Here is a 23,388-nt window from a genome sequence, read left to right on the forward strand (position 1 = left end):
CAACAGAAAAATAATGGGAATAAAAAATAAGCTTGTACAAAGCAGGTGGCCAGCACTCACATGCTAACTATTGAGTTTGGAGGTGGCTAAATTCACATCAGTGGTCAGCTTTCATTGGACCCCAATTAATTCAATCCTGATCAGATATATTTAGGGGATGTCTTTTCTTCCACAGGCAACCAAGTGCAATGGTGAATCTTGAGGAGCTATTTTCCTTCTACTTTACTCCTAGTGTGTCTCCTTGTCATTAACTGAGAGTGACAGAGCGCTAGGACAGGTTGCCCAGAGAGGCTGTGGAGTCTCCTTCTCTGGAGATATTCAAGGCCCGCCTGGATGCCATCCTGCACAATGTGCTCAAGGTGATCCTGCTCAGCAGGGGGCTTGGACTAGATGATCTTCAGAGGTCCCTTCCAACCTCAACCATTCTGTGATTCTGTCATTCTGTAACTGAATGCAGCACTACTAAGCCCCTGGTTAGGACTCATTCTCAAAATAGCTCCATGGTCATCACTACCTGGCGTTTACTTGGGATCTAAGTGTGCTGCCCTGATACAGAGGAGGGTGTGTTTAATACTCAATGGGATCAAAGGATTTTACACAGCCCATAATGCCCACAGGAAAATGAAAGTCAGCAGCAACCAGGTAATATTTATATTAGGTGAAGCTGTGGACATTGCTTTTTACAACTGTAAGAAGGCAAAGTCTGGTTCCAGGAATGATTATCCCCTAAAGCAACAGAAGCTGGATAGTGCCCTTAGGAAGGCTAACGGCAGACCCAAGATTAAGGCAACATAACACAGAAAAGGATTGGGAAAGATGAAATGACTCTGGGACAGCAGAGATCAAGTTTGCAAGAAGACTTGATAATTTATTAGGGTTATAAATATTTAAAGGAAGATGCTACATATTTAATTGTATGTAATTTAGGAACAGGACGCATTTTACAACTGATATAATTTCAGAACTTGCTAAACTCTTATGCAATAGCTCTGGTGATCCTTGGCTCCTTTAATAAAGTAATTCAACTCTTCATCCAGCACAAATCTACTCCATTTTTGTTGAGTGAGTTGATCTGATCACCAGGGGTCCAGACAAATGCCAGAGCCAGTACAAGCAATGGAGTAAGACTGTACAAGCAGCAGTGAGGGAAATACCAAGAACGTGCTCCTTTTGGTATCAGAGGATGGTTAATCAGCTCAGATGACTTACCTGAACATATCTTCAGATGCTCAACACAGTGTTATTTGAGCTTCAAAAATTAGTGTTTATCACTGAAATACTCATTTGAGGAAGAAAAGAGTTATCATCACCATTTTCCATGTGCGGAAGTGGAATGCACAGATTGCAGGGCCTGTACATCTGAGAACTGAATCCAAGTGTGCTGGGTCAGGAAGAAACGCATTAACCAGAGGTTTTCCTTTTAGCCTGTTTAATGCTTTAAAACATTTGCACTTACATATATATCTGTGTTGTGGTGAACCATGAGTTTAAGAGAATAAGATCAAATAGTGGAAAGCAAGAATTAAATGAGAACGAAGGAACGTGGGATCCGAAAGGAAGATGCCTTGACCCAGGAGAGAAAAGTTTCACCCTTGAAAGGACTTGCCAGGGTAAAACCACAAGCTAACAGCAGAGATTGTAATTTGGCCTCGTGCAGGGTGAATGGATTTCAAGAGTCTAGGATTAAGAATACAAAATATAGTTTTTATTTACTCTGATGAAATTCTCAGACACATACCAATAGTTTGTAAGTAACAGTGTGACTGTAGGCCTGAAGTAATCTTTTTATTTCCTCTACTTTACCACCTTATAAAGCTAAAAATAAAAGGAAGAGACAAGCTTTTGGGCAGAGGGGACCTTCACATTTGGAAACAGGAGGAGTAATACTCAAGTGAAATACCAGAAAAGGACAATTACTCTGAGTTCAACTTGATTGTTTTAACAAGTTAGACAATCTGAGAGTAACAGCAATTTGTAACTGTGCTACAGAGGGTGGTGGTAAAGTCAAGCATTAAATTTAGTCCTTAGAGGTGGCAGGGAAAGAGAGCAAGAGAATAATTGCTTGTGGAGCATTCAGGGACAATTTACATGTATGGAAAAATATATCCCTAAACCCAGATGGCTCAGGATGATTTTTAATAGAAAGTAGACTAGCGACTTTAAACTCCAAGCTTTGATAGGTGTATTTGAGCTGTTCTGTGAAAACAAATTTTGGAGGATCTGGTATTTTTGGATAGATTCTCTCTTGTTGGACAAATTACAGAAAATCCTCTTGAGAGAAGAGGAAAAGCACCATTCAAATCTTCAACACAACACTCTCACTAAATACGAAAGGAAGGAAAATTTGCATTCAGTGACCTGTTTACAACCAAGTGGTGGTCTCAGCCCACCTGTTAATGATCATTTAACACGCAACAAGACAGACTTTTCTCTAATTACAATGGTGGATTCTGTGGCTTTAAGTTGAGACATTTCAGGACAGAAACTATATATGGAGCCATCATAAACTGCTCTGTTATGCTCGTTTATGGCAGTCTTATGCTTTTTCTGATGATATAAATGATGAAAAAAAGACAGGACACTCTTTATAAAAGGAAAAGCTAAAGCAAAATAAAATGTTTGGTATTATTCTCCTGCTCAGCTGAATCCTCTTTTCCGCTTACTGTGGGGAGAAAAACTTCCTAGCCAGGAGGCTCTACAGAAATTAGTAAGTGAACAAAAAGTTATTGGCTTGTCAGATCAGAGAAACTGATCTCTGCTAGGATTTACAACACTCACTGAGGCTCAACTCAGACTGCAGATGGATGGCCTTATGTGCTTCTACTGTGCTTGGAAGAGAGTTTCAAAATTAGGTAATTATATGGGTGGTTAGAATTCATAAAGCATATGAAAATGACCTCTGTGTCTACTCATCAGAATTTTCTGAACACACTGGGATATAATACTTTAATATTGACACTGTATTCATTAAATGGAACTCTGTATTCATTACATCTTCCCTTTTTTTATAGCTAAAATAGGAAGAGAGAGGAAAAAACTGAAGCAAGAAATCAAGCTTGTGGGTGAGACTGTCAATCTGTGTTCAGCACTGACCCTAGGAGCCGTGGACAGGCACATTAAATGATTCACATAGCCCAAGCAATCACATGGCGTGAATATTCACTGTGACTCTTAAAAACTTCTATCACCTGGCAAATGCTAAGAAACTGCTCCCAAGAGTGAAATCCACTCTCATTACTGGATCACTCAACACCCTTCCAATGGCTGCTGGATGACCAAGCACAGCCATTAGAACTGACAAGAAGCACTAAGAAGGCATCATGAACCATAACTAAAACATTTTCAAGCACAGGATGCTTTTGTCTTGTTGCTACACATAATTACTTTTTTTCTTGACTCATGAAAGAACTAATCCCCCACTTTTAAATATTAGCTATTTTGCATTTCTTTCCCCAAAAGAATTTAGTGAAATAAGTAGCCCCAAATACTTAATTTCCTCAGCTGCTTTTTTGACCACTGTTTAGGGGATTATATTTGGCTAGGAACAGCACAGCAGCTTGTTATTTTTAATTGAACAGTAATGTACATTACTTCATGTTAGAATCAATGACCAAAATTTAATTGAAACATTTAATTCTCTCGTTACAGAAATTCTCCCACTAGCAACGGTTATAAAAGTTGCTGCAAAACATAACACAATCCCCACCCCTTAATAACACTAAAAGAAAGATGAAGGTTTCAAACATACAAAATCTTGTATAATTAAAGTATTATTTTCTTTCAATATCTTATTGTGCCAATGGGCTATGTCACAATATTGGCACCTAAATCCACCTTTCTCAGATTCTCTGCTTTTCAAACAGACTAATTAGAAAGCTGGTTGTACTAACAAAAAAGTCCCCTTGCCTACAGCAAGAAGCTAGTTCATGTCCTAGAAGCTGAAGAAAATATTCAAGGAAGGATATTTTAAATTTGGCTTTCACTTGCCACTGTCCTTATGCATGTACTTCGTCTCACTTTTTTCAATTACAGTTTTATTATCATCTTCAACAAGGCATGAGTTTGAGCTTGTTCATTCACATTAATGAATAAACAGTACCTTAAATAATATATATATATTTTTCCAGAATCAAACAGTAGCTTATGGATTTATTTTGCTATTTGGACTAGTGCTATTTAGAACAAACAAATGAAAAATGCTAGCCACCGTCCCACCCCCCCAATATCTCCTATTGCTCTGCAACAGGACTAAGGCTTCTTTCAAAGCCATCTATTGCAATGGTCTATTAGGATGCAGCCAAGCTTTGTGTATTGATTTTAATTCACAATAACTTAATGCACCTAATAGCTCTTTCTGAACCATTATAGTTATATGATAGGAATATGGATTGAGATTGGAATCGATTGGAGTGTTTTAGAGTATGCCTAAAGAACACAATGCTAGTTTTAACATAGCTAAGCTCAGATACTGGATTTAGCCAAACTGTAGTACAGGTATATTAACCTGCTGGGAGCTACATTATACTTCTTCCAGCAGCCATTCAAGAGCTCCTATTCACAACAAATTCACATAATACTTCAGGACATTGTACTCTCGTGAAGTTCACCTGCTTTTCTGTCTTGCATAGTATGCAAGGATAATTGTAATCAGTGTATGAACGTCTTTATGTTTAAAAGCCAAATTTTCTGTGTGCTCTGTGAACTATATGAATCTCCCTGAAATGCAAATATGCCCAACAGAAGAGATGGGTGAGGGTCAGTGAGAAGATAAGAGCTAAGGAGCCTTGAGCAGTAGCCCTTGACAGATAGGTGAGTTAGGTTGGCCCTACCACATTGTGCATTGCATCTAACTCACTGTCAAACTGTGGTCCCAGCTGGGTCCCAAAGCATTTGAATTCCTTGATACTCATCTCACCTTGTGCATAGCACCTACTACTTTAGAAAAATTAATTTCAAATATTAACTGAAAAATAAAAGGAGCTGGGTTCTCCAGCTGCTCTGAGATTAATGCTTGTAATACAAAGGATCACAGTAGGCATGTACAATGTGAATAACTGTAAGGTTTATGACCTACCTGTTTTAATATAACTAGGTATAGCTCAAAGGGACATAAACCAGCTATTAAACATAACTTGTGCCCAGTTAGTTATTGATTTCAATTTGGTCCTTGTACAGGCATGATGAGAGGAAGAGGAAATGGATAGACAGGCTCTATCTCTATCAGGGGATACTAATTTCTGTTTTTATATTAATCATTAGAATTATTAATATCTCGATGAAGCCTCACTGGGGTACGTTACCACTTGTAATGTAATGATAATGAAAAATTCATGGAGCGATCAATGTGTTTTTTAACAAAACCAAAAACATATGGAAGTGTTTGGAGACAGGGGAAAATGGAATGGGAGAATTATGGGGAGCAGACTACACCAAAACTAAATCTCTGACAAAGTGAGGAATACCTAATCAAAGCACACTCTGCCTTGATGATTGCCTGTGCGCTAATTACGGTGCTCAGTCATCAACACTGATCGATTGAAAGGGAACAGCTGAAATGGCTTCTGTCACCATTTTCTGCTTGGTAAAGTAACCCTAAACAGAGACTGCAACCCTCACAAAGAGAGGCAGGGCAGATAGCCAGGGGCACAATGCAATTTAGGAACCTTATTTTCTTCCATCTTTCTTTGTGGGTCATCATTCTCACTCCCTGAGAAGGAAATGCACAAATACCACTCTTTCTCTCTGCCTCATTGCTTTAATGCTGCCCCTTTCTCTGCAATCTGATTAACAGATTCATTTTGTTCATTAAGCACCCAAGTATATTAAATACACTGATCTTATATGTAGTGATTGCATGCTGTTTGCATGCACAGAGAGGAGGAGTAGTGTAGAAATATAGACAATAAAAGGGCAGAGGCAAGATCATAGAGGTCTGGGAGGGACGAGCATCCCAGCTGACTAGCACAGAACAGAGTATGGGCTTAATTCAATGTACGGCACGACTGTGTATTTTGGAAGTTGAAAGATGATGTGTACGGTCGGAGCCAGAAGGCACCAGAGAGTGAGAAGAAACTTTCATATGCTAATAGATTCTAAAATATTGAATTGGGAAAGCAAACTAGAAAAACAGCAGACACTATTTGCTATGCTGACTATGTATGGAAAAAAGGTGATGAGGGAGAAATCACGCACTGGTCTCTGCTTAAATGTTCATAATTATTATAACTGCCACATAAGGTATTTATTATCACCTCCTGGCCTTAAAGTTTCTATTTGCTTGAGAGCCTATGCTAAAAACCAGGGAACTTCAGGAAAAAACTTTCTTACTGTGAAGCTAAAATCTCCCAGCACTATCTCCTTGTTTTCTGACAGTATCTTGCTCAAATTAAGTCTAGATTTCTTTCCTTATTTTCAGAAATTAAAGTCTATTTGTGAAGGGCAAGACATAACATCATCAACCTTAGAACTGCAACGAAAGTCTTTTTTTTTTTTTTTTGAATTAAATGGTTTCTAACAAGTACCTTCATGAAATGAAATCTTTGTTTAAGAAGCAGTATAAAAAAAACATTATATGGAGACTGGATAACATCACCATTACAATTACTGCACACTATATATTTAATAGTATCTAAATTATAAATAATTCTAAGTAACATCTCCTAGCAGAATCCGATCAACACAAACTGCTCCTGTGAACCTCCCTCCTTAGTCAATAATTATCTATACAAGTTACTATGTTGTTTTGTTCCTGTAATACCAACCTATCTCTTAAAAGTGAGGACATAATCTGGATAACTTTAAAGCTCAATATACAGACAAGCAGTGAATGAAATGACTTGCAGTCAGCTCTTCCAGCTACTATCCTGCGTTTCCACAGGCAACATTTTGTTCAGTGTGTACTTACTTTTATTTTAGCCCAAATAGTGAAGGCTTTTATTTTCTTTTATTTTCTTAGAATTAGATAACATTTTATGGAAATGCCAGGTAGAAGGAATCTCTAAAACTGACTTTCTTTCCTCCGACTCAGGATAAAGCTACCTAGATTAACCAGTGTAAATATGGACCTACTCTTTTTTGACACCTCTGACAATGAAAATTCCACAGCCTTCTTAGACTGAATGCCTCCATATCTTGGTGTTAGAAATTGCAATAGTTGCTCTGAGAACTATGCATACTTTACAATGGGAAGTAAGCATTTGCTTCAACTACGAAGCTTGCTTTCCTTGAAAATATTAACTTTTAACTAACCAAAGAACAATTAGTTCCATTTTCAAAAATACAACAGCAAGATTTTAGGAGAGTAAAAAACAATTAATAAGGTCAGCATACGTCCCTACCATTTCTTTTAAAAAGAATCTTCCTTACATTAGAAATGAGCAAACTATTATTAAAACCTGTAAAAGTAAAAAACTTTCTTTTTTTTAATGTCAAAATTTCAGTTACAGTAAACGCTCATCCAGAATCATGTCCTGAAGTCTGAACTCAAGTTTCTAAATTGGAAAATCTGCCATGTGAAAAGACATTCCAATAACAAGTGACTTCTCCATGGGAGCAAGCCACTCTCATCAGTATCTTATACCAAATGACAGCTTTTTTGTCAACAACTAGGTTAACTATGAAAAATAATAAATAGTGAGCCTAATTATGTCATGCATCATTGCTCCTGATGATTTCATTCATTTACCGATGAAATGAACACATCTACCACTGTTGCTATAATTTACCACCGTTTTACTGAATATTTTCCCTGATGTACTTGTCTATAAAAGATCCATTTTTTTCCCCAACCTTCTTTCACAGATGGATATGGGCAGCAAAAAGGAATAGAAATCAAAAGGCACAGAGAATTGTTGCTGCCTGGGAAATTATGCATTTTTACAGCAATGAAATATTCTAAAACTTTAGATAATTTTTAAATATTTGAACTATAGCACATATGGTATATACCAAATAAATTACTGAGTTATGGAATACAGAGATTTTATAAAAGATTCTAGATAAACTACATCACTTACAGCTTTTCTGCCATTCAAACTCACAGTCATAAATGTCCATCAAAGAAAGATTTATCCCTTACCGGTAGAAAAGTAAAAATGTTTACTTAAAACATAAATACTACAGTTGATGGTCAAGTAACACTTCTTAATGTTATCACTTCCCAAGACCTTTCTGCTGCTATGGGTAATTCACTACTGTGAAGAATACAATATACTGACGATATTGTTACACAGAGCACCGGATACTTTAGTATAATACATTACATAATTCAAATTTTTAAAAAAGGTTTTAGACTGGTGCATAGACAGTGCAGCCTAACAGAATGAAGACGGCTTCACAGAAGTGCAGAGCATTCTGTTGTGAATGTGGGGAAAGGGAATTATCTTTGAGACTATTCTGACTATACACTATTATAAAATATTTTGTATTTTCTGAGGTATCCCATACATAATCTTTGCTGCAGTTGATCTTTTATTTTAAGGACAATTTTGTCATGCCATTTTTTAATCCTTTATCACTTCTCACTGTTTGTCCCTCTGAGTATACTTAAACACTGTCTTATTTAATCTCTTCTATGCCTTTCCTTTTTTCTATCATTTTGAAAGCTACTCCAGCTTCCTCCTAAGAACTTTTGTCACTTTGTTTAAACCAGTGTTGGAGGTCAAATCCCAAAGACAGCCTCAGCCTTTAAAACCAGAAGTTAGCTTCATATCTCACATTTCATCTTTTTTTCTATCCAAGTGGGAAGTTCACTAGAAAAAGGATCTGAAGACGCAGACCTCCTGCCAGCTCATGTCCCTAAAGGTATCGTCCACTTTCAGGTTTGTTTCTTTCCTAATCTCCACAACTAAGGCTCATGCATTTAATGCCAGTCATTGAGAATTAAACTACTCCATATATATAACATTTTCCTTGGTGCCAGTGATGCATATTTATTATTTCTTTTTCCTATGCTTGTCTACACTTCTGCCTGCCCTCTCATTTCCCACAGTGCTCACCTGGAGACAATGGTCACCAACGTGCCTCTATTCCACCGAGCTCTCTGCAAGCAACATGAGTAATAAATAGCAAGAAATTGTACAGTGGGATGTATGGCAAAGTATAATTCAGTATCACTTGCTATTGTTGTTTCCCTCATCCTGCCTGCATTTTCAGATCAATGCAGATGTGAAAATATATACCTCAATTTGATAGCTGTATCTTCCATGTTAAAATTCTCAAATGTATTTCATGCCACTAGGAAGTTAACGCCTCATGCACTTTGAGAAAAGGCTCTTTACTTTTCACCAAGTTGAAACAGGGAATTTCAAACTTTTGCCTTTTCAACCAATAGGGGCTTTTTTAGAAACATGATTTTGTGAATACCTGCTGGCCTATTCATTGTCAAACCCGCCAAATCTCATTTAGCTTCTGGTGGCTTAACATTCATATGAATAATTCATTAATAGCCACTGCAACTAAAATGATATTATGAGAATATCTGCTGTATTCTAGCTGCCTTTCAATAAAACTGAGCAGCTGAAAATGAGGAGGATAAACTAAAATCAACAAAATGGATATCCAGCTAAATTGGTACTTGGAAAATTGTTCATTCAAGACACTCTCAATTTGTTTGGAGTTATTATACTGACCTTTCATTGAGCTACATTTCAGAACTCAGAATATGTTTCAGAAATTCACCAGCAAGTTGCTTGCACTTAAAAGTAGCTTGTCAAACACAAAATTCAAACTTTCATTGCACGTGGGAACTAGTCCAAGCCAGAGACAACTGACAATCAATAAGACAAAATAAAACTTTTCTAGAAGTGTTGAAAGAAAGATGCTAACCCAAGTCAGACCAGAGCATTGAATCAAATGTCCACAGGCATTACTATAGTTCCCTTCAGAATAAAGAGCAAAGAATTGTTTCTTATTCCTATTTATGCAAAGATAATTCCCATTATCTTTAGAGTAGCCAGAGTATCTTCACAGTTGTGGTTAGAAGGGACCTTAAAGATCATCTAGTTCCAACCCTCCTGCCATGGCCAGGGACACCTCCCACTAGACCAGGTTGCCCAAAGCCCCATCCAGCCTGGCCTTGAACACCTCCAGGGATGGGACATCCACAGCTTCTCTGGGCAGCCTGTGCCAGGGCCTCACCACCCTCAGAGTCAAGAATTTCTTCTGTATATTTAATCTAAATCTACCCTTTTTGTAGTTTAAAACCATTACCCCTTGTCCTGTCACTACACTCTCTGACAAAGAGTCTTTCCCTAGTCCAGTGTTTTAGATCTGAAGATACATAACCCATAATTATTAAAGTTATCAAGGGTAAGGGATTAATAGATGGATGCAGATGATGGGAATTGTTTTTGAAGACTTTTTGAAGGACTGCTTTGGGAAAATTAATCACAATCATTTTAATTTTTTTTTTTTTTAGAATGCAGAATGTTTCATAATATGAAATATTCTTCTTTACTGAAAGGGTTGTACGGCATTGGAATAGGCTGCCCAGGGAAGTGCTTGAGACACCATCCCTGGAGGTCTTCAAGAAATGTGTAGATTTAGAACTTAGTGGCATGGTTTAGTGGTGGACTTTAGTACTAGGTTAGGTTGGACTAGTTGATCTTAGAGGTCTTTTCCAACCTGAATGATTCTATAGTAAGTACAATGTAGTATAACCCACATGCTGCAATTTACTATCTCAAATTTTTAGAACCGGTCCTTTTCAACATGAAGGCATAACAAAATGAAAATAGAAGAGGGGGATGGCTGCTATCCAGAAAGACATGAGAGGCTAGAAGGGTTAACAGAACAAATTAACAGACTTATGTTAACTTCCCAAATCACAGTGAAAAGAAATCTATTCATATTCAAAGGTATTATTATTTAATTTTCACGTAAGCTTTCCTGTTTTTCCAGATCAAGATCATACTGTTAGAAACTGGCAGAATTAATAATAATATTTAATAACTTACTGTTACTAATAAATTACTTACTTTTAACAGAAATGTATAGACTTAATTGAAGAACTCAGAGAAAGATGGAAAAGGAAGGATGGTAAAAAAAATCATCACTAAAATAAAGTTGATGGGTGAAATCCCTCCTATACACATATCAAAAGCCTTACATTTTTCATCACGTGTTAAATATAAATCCCCATGTTAATCCTACACAGCAGATATAAACATGGAAGAACAATGTACTTCCATCTATTACTACGGTCTTGTTTTATATAAAATAGTTCTGTAGATTTCAAAGACACTAAATTTTGACCAGACAAGTATAAGTTGAAATAACAAAATTAAAGGCTATATCTTAACAGCAATTTTCCTTTGATAATTGCTGTAAAATAAATAGGTCTAAATGAAGTTCAAGTTGATGTCTTTGATGACCAAGTTTTTGTAAGATCAAATTGAATACCAACAAATAGAGGGATTAAAAGTCTAGTTTTTGAAGTAGAGAAAACAAGCATTAATACACTGTTTGCATGATTTCGCTTTATCTTCACAGTGTTATGTCATGTCGGCCACGACTTCACTCAAATCCAAATATTACATCTATTTCTTCATTCTGTTCTGGAAAAAATAACAGAATTGCCCCATTGCAATAAGCTACTGGAATGAAGATGGGAACCAAGCTAAAATTAGTAACAAGCAAAGGCCATATAACTTCATTCCAAAGCAACAGATATGTTTGAAGTAATGATGTGCTAATAACAGGTACATTTTAATTCTCAGATCAAACTACAATTTAGAAACCAGCATATCTTCATGAATAACCCTTACTCATGTATAGCAAGAGAAAGTGCTACAGGGTAAGCACCCTATATGATGCTCTGTCACCCACGGGAGTAGTAGCAACATCTATGGACATCTAAAGACTGGATAAGGTTAGAAATAATAATCACTTTGCAATTCTGGCATCTGCACTGTCCAACTTCTTTTCAGGCTTTCAGTTAGCAGCCTGATTTGCTGTCAGTGTCTGCCTGGCTGCTTCTCTCTCTCAGCCATTAGAGTTTGTGGATAAGGGAGAAACAGTATTTTATCCTCCTGATTTCTGGCATTTGGGTGAAAGTACTCAAGTTAACATCAATCAAGGGAAGTGCTGGTGAAAAATACCATTTCTGGCTAACGAATTTGAGTAAATATGTACTTTCTCCCTCAATTCACCCAGTTTACAAAATCCTTGTCTCTCGTCTTTGCTGAGTAAAATTAAATGAACCTCAGTTTGTAATGTGGTTCTCAGATGATTTTGTTTATGTTGCACTGAACAACCACACAAAGCTCTACTATTTAAGAGAATAAATGAATGCTTATATTATGAAGCCAACATGAATCATTCTCATCTTCCTCATATATTGCTTTCAGTGCACATTCTACATAAAATGAGTCAGTTTTCAAAATGGTAAATTAGTGGATTTCAACAAAGCACAATTCAGAGTAATTGTGTTTTTCACTAGTTGTGCTTTAAAACTGTCAACAAAACCAAAACAGGAGTATGCTCACGTCACATGAGGATTGCAGCCAGGAGAGGAGCCTGAACTGACATGTGGTGTGCGCTGAACATTAAATGCAACTGTTTTTATTATTAACATGGAATCCTATCAGCATAACTAATGCCTTTTTTTTTGTATGTTTGCAAGTTGTTAAATATTCATACTATAATGACTTGAAAGAAGAATATTCTCTAGCATGCTAACTAAAATGATAACTGGGTATGAAGTCAGAGGAATAGAGTGAGGGAAGGAGAAGAAATAAGAAAAAAAAAGTCAAAGACACCAATCTATTTTTGCTAGACACCTCTATTTTGCTAGACAACATCCACAGAACATTTTTGTCAACACAAAATTATACTGAATCAATTAAAACGCATACCAGGCAGAACATAAAGATCAGCCACTGTCATCATGATGCTATTTTGATGACCACGCAATTAATGAAGTATGAAAGAACCCTACTGCTTTGTCTTCTTCTGTTAATTCATCCTTATTTAGTTGTGAGTTTTGTGTGTGTGTGTGTGTGTGGTTTTTTGTTTTGTTTCATGTTGTTTTGTAGACACTATGGCAGGACATCTGCTAGCATACTAAGAGATGGAACAGACTGGGCACCCTGACAGATAATAGCTTCTAAAGACACAAGAAATAATTGAAGGGGTATGAAACTTCTCTGTCTATGGTGCTGACACTCACTCCAGTGTTTCCACCCTCCATCCCTGACAGACACTTTTCTTTTATCACAGAACATCAGCAATGGGATCCACTCTTACCTTTTTCTTTATAAGCAAACATTCAGGCCCTCAAACACAAAACCCGCAGTGAAAAACATGGATAGCAGAGATAAGGAAGTAGCTCAATATAATAATATAGCATGGTTCTGCAGCCCTGGGTCAACTTTCACATAGTCATGGAGAGGTTGAGGTAGAAAGGTCATCCGGTCCAACCCTCTTGTTTGGGCTGAGCAACTTAGAGCTGGTTGCCCAGGACCATGTCCAGATGGCTTCTGAATACCTCTAGAGATGGAGATTCCACAACCTCTGCGGACAACCTGTGCCTGTGTTCTGTCACCCACACAGCAAAGGGCTTCCTGACGTACAGAGGTAACCTCCTCTGTTTCTGCTTGTGCCCACTGCCTTTTGTCCTGTCACTAGGCACCACTGAAAAGCCTTACTCTATCCTCTTTGTACCCTCCCACCACCAGGTATTTATCAATGTATGTATACACCTCAAGGGATATTGCATTTTTTTTCTTTCTTTTTTTTTTTTCTCTTTTCTGGGGGGTTGAGGGCTGGTGGTTGGGGAGAGGGCGTTGCTCCAAAGAAGCTTATACATCTCACATATATTTATTTTTCTTTCATTTTTTTCCCCTCTAACAAGCAATTGAGCAGCCAAAGCTTATGACAGGGAATAAACTGGCCTCATTTCAAAAAATACCTTCCTGTCCTGGTATACAATGTCTGTTCAGCTTTAAACCAACGGTAGCTGCTTAATGCAAAATGTCCACAAAGGAGACACCTGGCTGAAGGAACCAGGAGGGAGCAGCAGGTATTTTACTGAACTAACATATCATTCCCCCTAAACTGATCTTGAATATTTTTCTGAGTGCAGCAATTTGTGTCAGGCTGTACTCATTTTGGGAAGGTAATTGGAAGGCAGCTACATCTTATGAATCATTTAGAGTTTCAGCTAGGTAACTTTAGCTAACAGGACATTTGAAGTTACCTTTATCAGTTCATATGGTTGTGTTATCTAATTTAGTATGTGCCTGTGGAAGAAACAGGTTTTAATGTGTTTGATTCATGTTCTGAAATGAACTTTACTGATAATTTTATTTCATGGAAATTGCTCCTTTACTCTGGTACTGACAAGCAGAATTTAGACACTTAACATTGACTAAGTTCTTGGTAATATGATATGGTTAATAAAAATCCTTTCCAATTACCCTTAGTCAAGAAGATGAGGCAAGATGGAGAAAAAACATTCCTCCAAGTGCAAAATGATGAGGATCTCTGCTTACCAGCACGGTCACCACACGCAGAACCACTCCTCGCATGTTATTCTCCAACTTTCTGTCAGTTAGTGACCCATTCAGACCAGTGACAGGATTCCAGCAGCCAAGCTGAAAGAGAAAGAAGAATTTGTTTCTGCATTGCCCATAAAATCACTTCTCTTAGGCAGCTTTAAGCAAGAACATACAAAATAAACAGAACACCTTCTGGAATCGATGGGACAGAAAGTCAGAGAAGAGTTTGTGGACAGATTCTTCTTTAAATTGTAAATGAAGCAATTAGGGATATTTGTGCTTTTAAATACCAGAGTGTAATGGATGACAGCATCCAGGGTTAGAATATGTATTGCCTTAGAAGAGCTCAGGGAGGACTTCTGTATTAATGAAAAAGATTTGAAAAGTAGTATGGCTGTAAAAGTACTTCTACCTGACTTCCAGTGATACACTAATTGGAGAAATAATAGCTACCATAATTTCAGTATGCTGTCTGCTCCAGCCCATCGTTCCTAGTGGAACTCTGATGAAAGGAATTAACTAGTTTTAATTAAAACATATACTACTCATTGATAATGAAACAGCAGTGATTTTTAGCCAGGTTAAAAATCCCATTTAAAAATGACTGAGAAGAGACACATAGGCACACCGAAGTATTTAGAAAGGACTGCAATAGATGGTGCAGAGAAAGGAATTCAGCTATGAGATGTTTTGCATTGGTGCTACCGTATTTATTGGGCTGTTATGGACAGAAGCTCTGGGATTTCTCTAAGACTAACTGCCTTTTAATCTGAGTTTAGTAGATAGTGACCTGTAATTTAGTTCCTCTGAAAATATAACTATCCTACATTCTTACATGATGATAGATGGTTATCTAAGGTACAGAGAAATAGACCCTTGGCAACATGTACAAGCATTACTGGTTTCACTTTTGGAATTAATTGTAAAATTCATCTGGCTGTAAAAATACCGGTGTTAAATCCAAAAAACAACAGAAGGACAATGACTGACTTCACAGGACTTTGGAGCTAGCTCTGCTTTCTCAGTACCTCCTCCACAGCATGCCTAGCTGTTAACAGCAACACCAATGAACTGCTGACAGGTTCCAGAACCTCATCCCTCCTCTGGCAAAGGTGTCCAACAGTTTGAGCGGAAAAAACTAACTGCTGAAGTGTGTTACATTAATAGGGCTGTGAAACACAGTGAATGAATTTGAAGCGTGTGCACCATACACTGTATGAGATAAACCACTTCTATCCTACAAAGCAAAGCATTTGATAGTCTATATTTTCTGTATTAGAAATATTGAAAACAGCACTAAGTTAAGAATAAAAGTACACTAAATTAATTCAGTGATTGTCATTCTCAGTCGCATAAAGAAACTAATTAGAACTTGGATCCAATTAGCATATCCAAATGTGTTGAAAGCCTAATTACCACGGATACTGTACTGCTTTTGCCAGATTTAAAACCCTATGAAGTTTCTGAAGAGCCTTTGTATCCTTTTGAGGGTAAAGTCCATTTTTAATTATGTACATTATTGTGTACGTATTTATATAATTAACTTTTTAGCCCAAGCCATTCTACATTTTTAACGGAAAAGAGCACAACATAACTGATTGCTACAAATTTAGCGTAGCACTAATTTTCCTTTAAAAAGCCACATTTTATTTTCAATTATTGTTCATTTAATTTTCAGTTCAATTGTTCCTTTATGCAGCACAGTCATGGTGAAGACAAATGTGCAGTGCCTTGCCAATAAAGTTGAAATTGATTTTGAGTGCGAGCTGCTTACTGTTATTAGGCGAAAACGAATCAACATTTATTGATGACAATTTGAGCATGTCAATGCAGCAAAAGCAAAAGTAGCTATTGCTGAAACAGCAAGGGGGATGGTATGAAGCTTCCTCTTCAGCTCTACCTCTCGCTTAACTGCTTTTGCAAAACATCTGCTGCTTCTGCATTTGCTTCTCTTTTTCTTTTGTTCTGCCTCTGATAGTTGAAATGAGAGACTAGATCAGGCAGTAACAGAATCTCACATTAATTCTGGTTGATTTATTTAGAACAATACATGTGATTACTGAGCACTGTACCTGTCTTCTTTGTACCATGTGAATTTTGTCATTTATAGTGCTTTTTACTTCAGATGAAAATTCTTCCATTTATTTTAATGACAGTGTTCACTCTGCTACATTCAGATACAAAATTATGAACATGTAAAAGTTGTTAATATTCTGTTTTCTTTACCATCCAATGTACAGTCTCCTCTGATCATCCCACTTCCCAGCTTGTTAGCCCCTCTACCATCATTCCTAGTACGGGTTTGTCTCTCCTCTTTCACTAGCAGAGACAAGAATTGACCTCCCTTTACAAAGGTGCTTCTTTATTAGAAATTTTTGCCTAGATAAAATATGCATTATGGAAGACCTGTAACTTGAAATCAATATTAAAATAGACAAAATCTATTTTATGCATATTTCCAATTTCCAGGCAATGATTTATACAGAATTTGGAACACTAAAATCTATAATGCCTCTAGGACAGAGCTTACAGGCAGATTTTTTCCCAGATTTTTTCCACAATCAACCCCACAATATAAATATTCCACATGAAACCAGTGAACTCTGCTGGCAGTGTAACATATAATTAAAACTCTGTCAGTTAATTGAGAAAAATACAGTGGTCTGGTGTGATCATAGTTGAGGACAATCACACAAAATCATAGTATCATAGAATGATAGAACGGTTTGGGTTGGAAAGAACCATAAAGATCAGCTAGTTCCAACCCCCTGCCATGAGCAGTGACACCTTCCACTAGATCAGGTTGCCCAAAGCCCCATCAAAACTGGCCTTGAACACTTCCAGGGATGGGGCATCCACAGCTTCTCTGGGCAGCCTGTGCCAGTGCCTCACCACCCTCAAAAATGTTCTTCCTTTTATCTAATACAAATCTACCTTCTTTTAGTTAACAGCCATTACCGCTTGTCCTATCACTACATTTCCTGACAGAGACTCTCTCCTCAGCTCTCCTGTAGGCCCTTTTTAAGTATTGGAAAACCACTATTAAGTCTCCTCAGAGCCTTCTCTTCTCCACGCTGAACAGCCCCAACTCTCTCGGCCTGTCTTTGTAGGAGAAGTGATCCAGCCCCAGTCCCTTGATCATCTTTGTGGCCCTCTTCTGGACTCGTTCTAGTACTTCCATGTCCTTCTTGTGCTGGGGGCCCCAGAGCTGAACACAGCGCTTCAGGTGGGGTCTCACAAGAGCAGAGTAGAGGGGGAGAATCACCTCCCTCGCCCTGGTGGCCACACGACTTTTGATGCAGCCCAGGATATGGTTGGCTTTCTAAGCTGCAAGCGCACATTGCCAGCTCATGTTGAGATTCTCATCTACTAACAGTCCCAGAGCTGCTCTCAATCCATTCTCCACCCAGCCTATATTTGTGCTCAAGATTGCCCCGATCAAGGTGGCAGACTTTGCACTTGGCCTTGCTGAACTTTGAGAGGTTCACACAGGCCCACCTCTCAGGCCTGTCAAGGCCCCGCTGGATGGCATCCCTTCCCTCCAGTGTGTCAAATGCTGGAATAAATGAAACCAGCATATTGATATGAATACATTACTTTTATGCAGTGATTGCCATTACTAGAGAACTTAGAGTGTTCTGTTTGTTAAACTAGTACAGAAAATACAGATGAACCAGTTCGTCCAGCACTACAATGCAATCGCCTCTGAACTCAGACTGCGTGTACACAGCAACAGTACAACAGTCAAGAGCAGAAAACACTCCAGAGAAGCTGCAGGAGAAATCCAAAAGATAAAACATCATTACATCTGCTACTGGAATTGATCAGAACACCTAAACTACCATCACTCTTCCTTCCTCTCTTTTCTTGACTTTCCTGGCCTCCTTAAAAAAAAAGGAAAAGTGAACAAGATGTTGGTTTTACTACAGTCTAAGAAAAATCTCTGATGGTAATGCCCGCACACAGCACTATTAAGGAGCTGTTCCATTAGCAGCTCCTAAGAGAGTTGGTCACCTGTGGAAACACCAACATCCGTGCCTGCAGTACCAAAAAAATTCTTCAGAAATTCCCTTCTTGAATTTCACCTGGGTCTAACCTGCTTTAGGAACTCACTTTTCCCAAGTAAGGACTTCACCAGAAGAAATATGCATTAATAACACCCTGCTGCATTCCAAAATATAGTAAATTCAAATGACTGGAAGAGATGTCATGAACGTCTCACAAGACAGCATTGAAATAGGGGGTTCCAAACCCCAGGTGTGCTGGCAAGACTCAAGAATGATAGAACAAAAAACTAATGTAGGAAAACATTTTTTTTTGGTGATGTCTGGACTCAGCATTTACAGAGATTGCTAGGACAGCAGTTTAGGGAAGATTCAAGCAGGAAAACATGAAAATAGTTTTGCACACAATATGCCCGATAACTCAGGTACTCAGTTGATGTTTAATATATCCAAGTGACTTGGAAATCAGCACCAAAATCCTACAGATGAAAGACTGTCTCACAGAACTTAAGCCAAAAAAGACATGTTTTGGTTGTCATTCAGATACGGCCAGCAATTAAAAGTTTTGGGGAACACTCTGTTACCTGGGTAGAGTCCCATTAGCTCAGCCCCACAGCCATCACCCAATAGTCGGTCAAACACATCTGCAAAAAGTCTGATGGCCTTGGGTAAGCCAATGGCCTTTGTAATCCTTGGCTTAATTAAAGAAATGAGGACTTCATACAAAATTTCCTAATACAATTGGTTAGTTGGAAAGTTTTCTATTTAACTTCTTAACTGAAGCTTACGTAATACTCAGCAAATAAGTTGTTAAAATCAATAGAAAATACTATGTTCAACAAATTGTATAATGTATAGCAGCACTTGTTTCTCCTGCATTCTGTGTAAGGAAACCTATATAGTTCTGTGCATTTATTATTTTGTACAGTATGTTTTATTGCTTTAATTTGCCTCTGGACTAGAAGGAATGGACTCACTCTGCTGTTTTCAAGCTATGTCAGGAGAATGTGAGCACACAAGTTTAGTTTTAAATCTAGTGGCTTAAGGATCATAATTGTAGCACTTGAAGTAGTCTATTTGTTTTATTAACTGATCATAGACAGAAATGCAAATGACCTAAGTAAGGATTTCTTTCCTCAAAGCCAAAGCACATGATCAAATAACACAGCACACAGTTAATAAAATATTTCACTTCGGAGCCTGCCCAAATTTCTTTTCCTAGTGAATAGAAATAAAGAAGCTAAAGGAAAGCTACCTGCTGGTAACGTGCTGTTTGTTTGCCTTCCAGCTCTCGAGTCAACATTTTCTCAAGGCCTCATGCACTCAGATTGGTGCCAGAAGTTATAATTGGATGTTTTAGACCATTGACAAATGTTGAATGTAGGGGGAAAAAAGCATAGACTACATAGCTGTTCTCACACCATGTGCTCCACTCATGAAGCACAGCTTCGTGCTTAGGCCAAGTTTCCAGAGGAACTCTAATGGTATGATTTTTTGGAAAGTATAGTAAATCACCACATCTCAAAGATAATAAACCATTTCCGCAAGCCAGTGGTGTCATTCTAATGGTCCCTCACTCCGCTCCCCCGCCCCCTTCATCTCTTGCTTACTTTCTTTATTACTACTTTTCCTTTCATTTGAAATTTGGTGGTTTTAATCTATCATTTGCCATTTCTAAGTGTCTTCTCTTTTATCTTTATAAAACACTTTTTTTTTTTTCCCTTCACAAGTCCTCTCTGTGAATCCAGTACTCTCTCAGCAGTTCCCTAACCTGAGGTTATTTTGCTCTTTCCCATATTGCAACGACTCCTGCCATTTCCCTGTGTACTTCCACCAGCACACTTTCTTTCCTCTTTGCTTTTCTTTCCCTTGATCTTCCCTGCTGTTTCCTGTGCCTTTTCCCATCTTGCTTTTTTTTGGTTGGTAAAGGGACCTAGGTTTTGTCTTGCTTTCACTTCATCCAGTTTTGATTCATCTTTCCAACCACTTTGGGTCCCTTCTTCTTTCTCTTTAGCCTTTGATTCTCCTTTTCTGTCAGATACTCCTCACTCTCAGGAAACTTCCCCTCACCTCCTGTTCCTCCTTTTGTGTTATGAGGGAGATAGGACAAAATACATTGCTGTATGGTCCCGCTTCTCTTGCTTTCACCTTTCATATATATATATATATATATATATACATATATATATATATATATATATATTTTCACTCCTGCCCCTTGAAAACCTTAACACGTCTTTTCCTTGAAGATCCAAACAAGGATATTAATGAAACAGACAGTGATATCTTTCCAACTGCCTCCAAATTTAAAGCCAAACACTCTGTATAGCCTGTTCTTTGACCCAGACATTGTCCCTTTACCATTTGGTGGCTCCACCATGGATAGCTGCCCTGGGAAACTCCCCTGGAAATTCTGGTAGTGCCCAGGGATTGCTGTGGCACCAAGCATTCACAGGGAAAGCACCAGTCCTTCTTCCATAGTACTATGCCACAGCCCATACACGGTGAAAGCGCGCGCTTGCAGCCTACTGGTATGTTCTAGCATTTCCTGAATGGTAAAATAACCTTTATAAGGAGGCAGTTTTTGTTTGCTTATCGCTGAAAATTGAGGTAGGAATGTAATGGCTGGCACCTGCAAGTTGCTAGATGCTGGAGTTTTGGTTAACAGATACAGGGAGACCAGCAACCACACAAGAACAGTCGCTTTTGTGACATTATCCTGTGACCTGACTTGGTCATGTATCACCCAGCCTACACAGTGAACAGCAGCAAGTTGGGAAGGAAAAAAGAAGCTTCACTGAAGACAGATATTAGTCATTAAGTCTGATATCGACTTTTACATGTTTTTTTACTATGTATTTTACTGTGTAGAAACAACGCTATCACCTCATTATAGTTTATCAGGTAAGAAAAATAAAATAACCTAAAATGACATTAATAGAATCTCCCTCCTTCAAAGAAGAGAAAGCAATGATCTTCCCCCAACACACACAGACATGTCTTTTTCTCTTCAGGAGGCAAATCCTCCTTTAGACTATCAAACTTTTCATATTTCCAGAGTAAAATTCATGAATATCGCTTTCATTTTACATGGCCAGTTTGCTCACTGATGTCTGCATTATTCCCGGGAAACTGATAATATCAAGTAAGCTAAGATTTGTGGCCAGGTTAAATACACTCACTCTGGTTTTTAATTGCAAATCACTAGTTCCCTTCTCATTAGGCATTCTAACAGTTTATGAGGAAGTCTTTTATCTAAATCACTCAAGTTCTAAAATAAATAAAGAAATAAATTATAATTGAACTTTGTCCATCCAATGCTGGGACATCACTGAATCTTTATGAAATCAAAGAGGAAAGTACTCAGACACAGTTACGGCTGCAGCTCCTATTAGACCATGATATATAGGATTTTTGTACCATTGTAAAGCCTTTGATCAAACCCAATCAGCAGCAAACAATGAAAAATACTATTTTCCACTGAACTGTATGAATTTCCCTCTCTACAGGTAACAGCAAAATATGCACTGCACATTTCAGCTTCTCATCAATTCCCTGGGAGTTTAAGAACATTCAATGGACTCTCAGCTTTTCCTTCAGCTTAATAAGGTGCTTTCTGGGGATTTGATTTTTCAGAAAGCGTTTGACAAAGTGGAATGTATTTGCACTGTTGCAGGGCTCAAAAATTCTGTGGGCAGAGCTCCATAAATAAATCAAAATTGCAATAGCATAGGATAAACCCAGCACTATTTTACTTAGAGCGAAATAGTTTACGGAACAGGATTCTGAACAAATCCAGTCCAATAAACCACAGAAGTGAATCCCTCAGAACGGAGCAAGTTGGCCAGGTGTGAACACCCTGCTTCTGCAGCAGCCTGCTGCCAGCACTGAGTGAATTCAGTACCTCAACTCTACCTTGCGTTCGGCTCAGCAAGCAGGCATGCTAAGAAGCACCTAGGTTTATTTTTTTTTTCCCCACAATGAAAATCTCCCTTTGAATGTAACTACAGAATTAGCAGTCTGGGAGTCAGTTCTGGAAGTAAATCTACATGGCGAATTGTGCATTAGCTTCATCACTTCAAACTGTGAGGAAAAAGAAAGGCTGTTGTCTAGCTCCAGTCCAGGAGCAGAATAACCACTGTAGTACAGGCCTGTGTACTAAAGAAATCTGTGCTTGTATTATAGAAGGCTGACAAGGAATTATGTGTTTAGGTATGCAGAGGGTCCAGTGAGGGTACAGAACATCTGGACTAATCTCAGTGGCATCTCCTTAGCTGTATTTTTGAAGTATAAGTGGAATTATCACACCACTGCTTGCACAATGAACTCTATATCTGGTTATCTTTTCATATGAGGCAAAATGTTATGAATTATATAGATATATATTTTCAGGTATACCGTATAGAATTCTTCCATTTACATTGGGAAAAGGATTTTAAATGAAGCAATACTCCATCAATACTTAGACAAAACTGTGTATATATATATATAAATAACAATCAAACGCTTACTGGGCAGTATGGCTACAGTGATTTCCTGATGCATAAAAAAGAAGAGTTGCATTCACAGGACTTGGGACTTGGTAAAATGTGGGAAGTATTCCTAGGATGCACATACTATGCAAATATATTGTCTGAAATCCTTTGAGAGAGAACAACCTCATGTTTAAATATGCACTTATAATGGTTGCTACACAACTCTTCAGCATGAGATACAGAGTAAATAAGACACAAAAAAGAAATCACTCCTGCCTTACTCAATACAACGATGTACTGGCATGAAAACACTCCTTCCAAACCAGATAAAAAGCCAAAAGAAAGGCACATGTGAAAAGATACTACTTTTATCCCAGCCAATACAGTTAGGCCTCTGTCTCCTCAGACACA

At 38.0% G+C, this 23,388-nt stretch overlaps 1 protein-coding gene across 13 annotated transcripts in view; it reads right to left on the minus strand.

Annotated features, from left to right (window-relative positions):
- Window positions 1–23,388, minus strand: part of GRID2 (glutamate ionotropic receptor delta type subunit 2) — an 804,597-nt gene that overhangs the window by 150,441 nt on the left and 630,768 nt on the right. For all 13 annotated transcript variants that reach the window (XM_083834802.1, XM_083834813.1, XM_083834803.1 and 10 more), the window contains one exon: window positions 14,493–14,594. In XM_083834802.1, the coding sequence (XP_083690928.1) occupies window positions 14,493–14,594 (102 nt within the window). The remainder of the gene's footprint in view (window positions 1–14,492; window positions 14,595–23,388) is intronic.

The sequence above is a fragment of the Anser anser genome (assembly GCF_964211835.1).
Source record: "Anser anser genome assembly, chromosome: 4".
NCBI lineage: Eukaryota > Metazoa > Chordata > Aves > Anseriformes > Anatidae > Anser > Anser anser.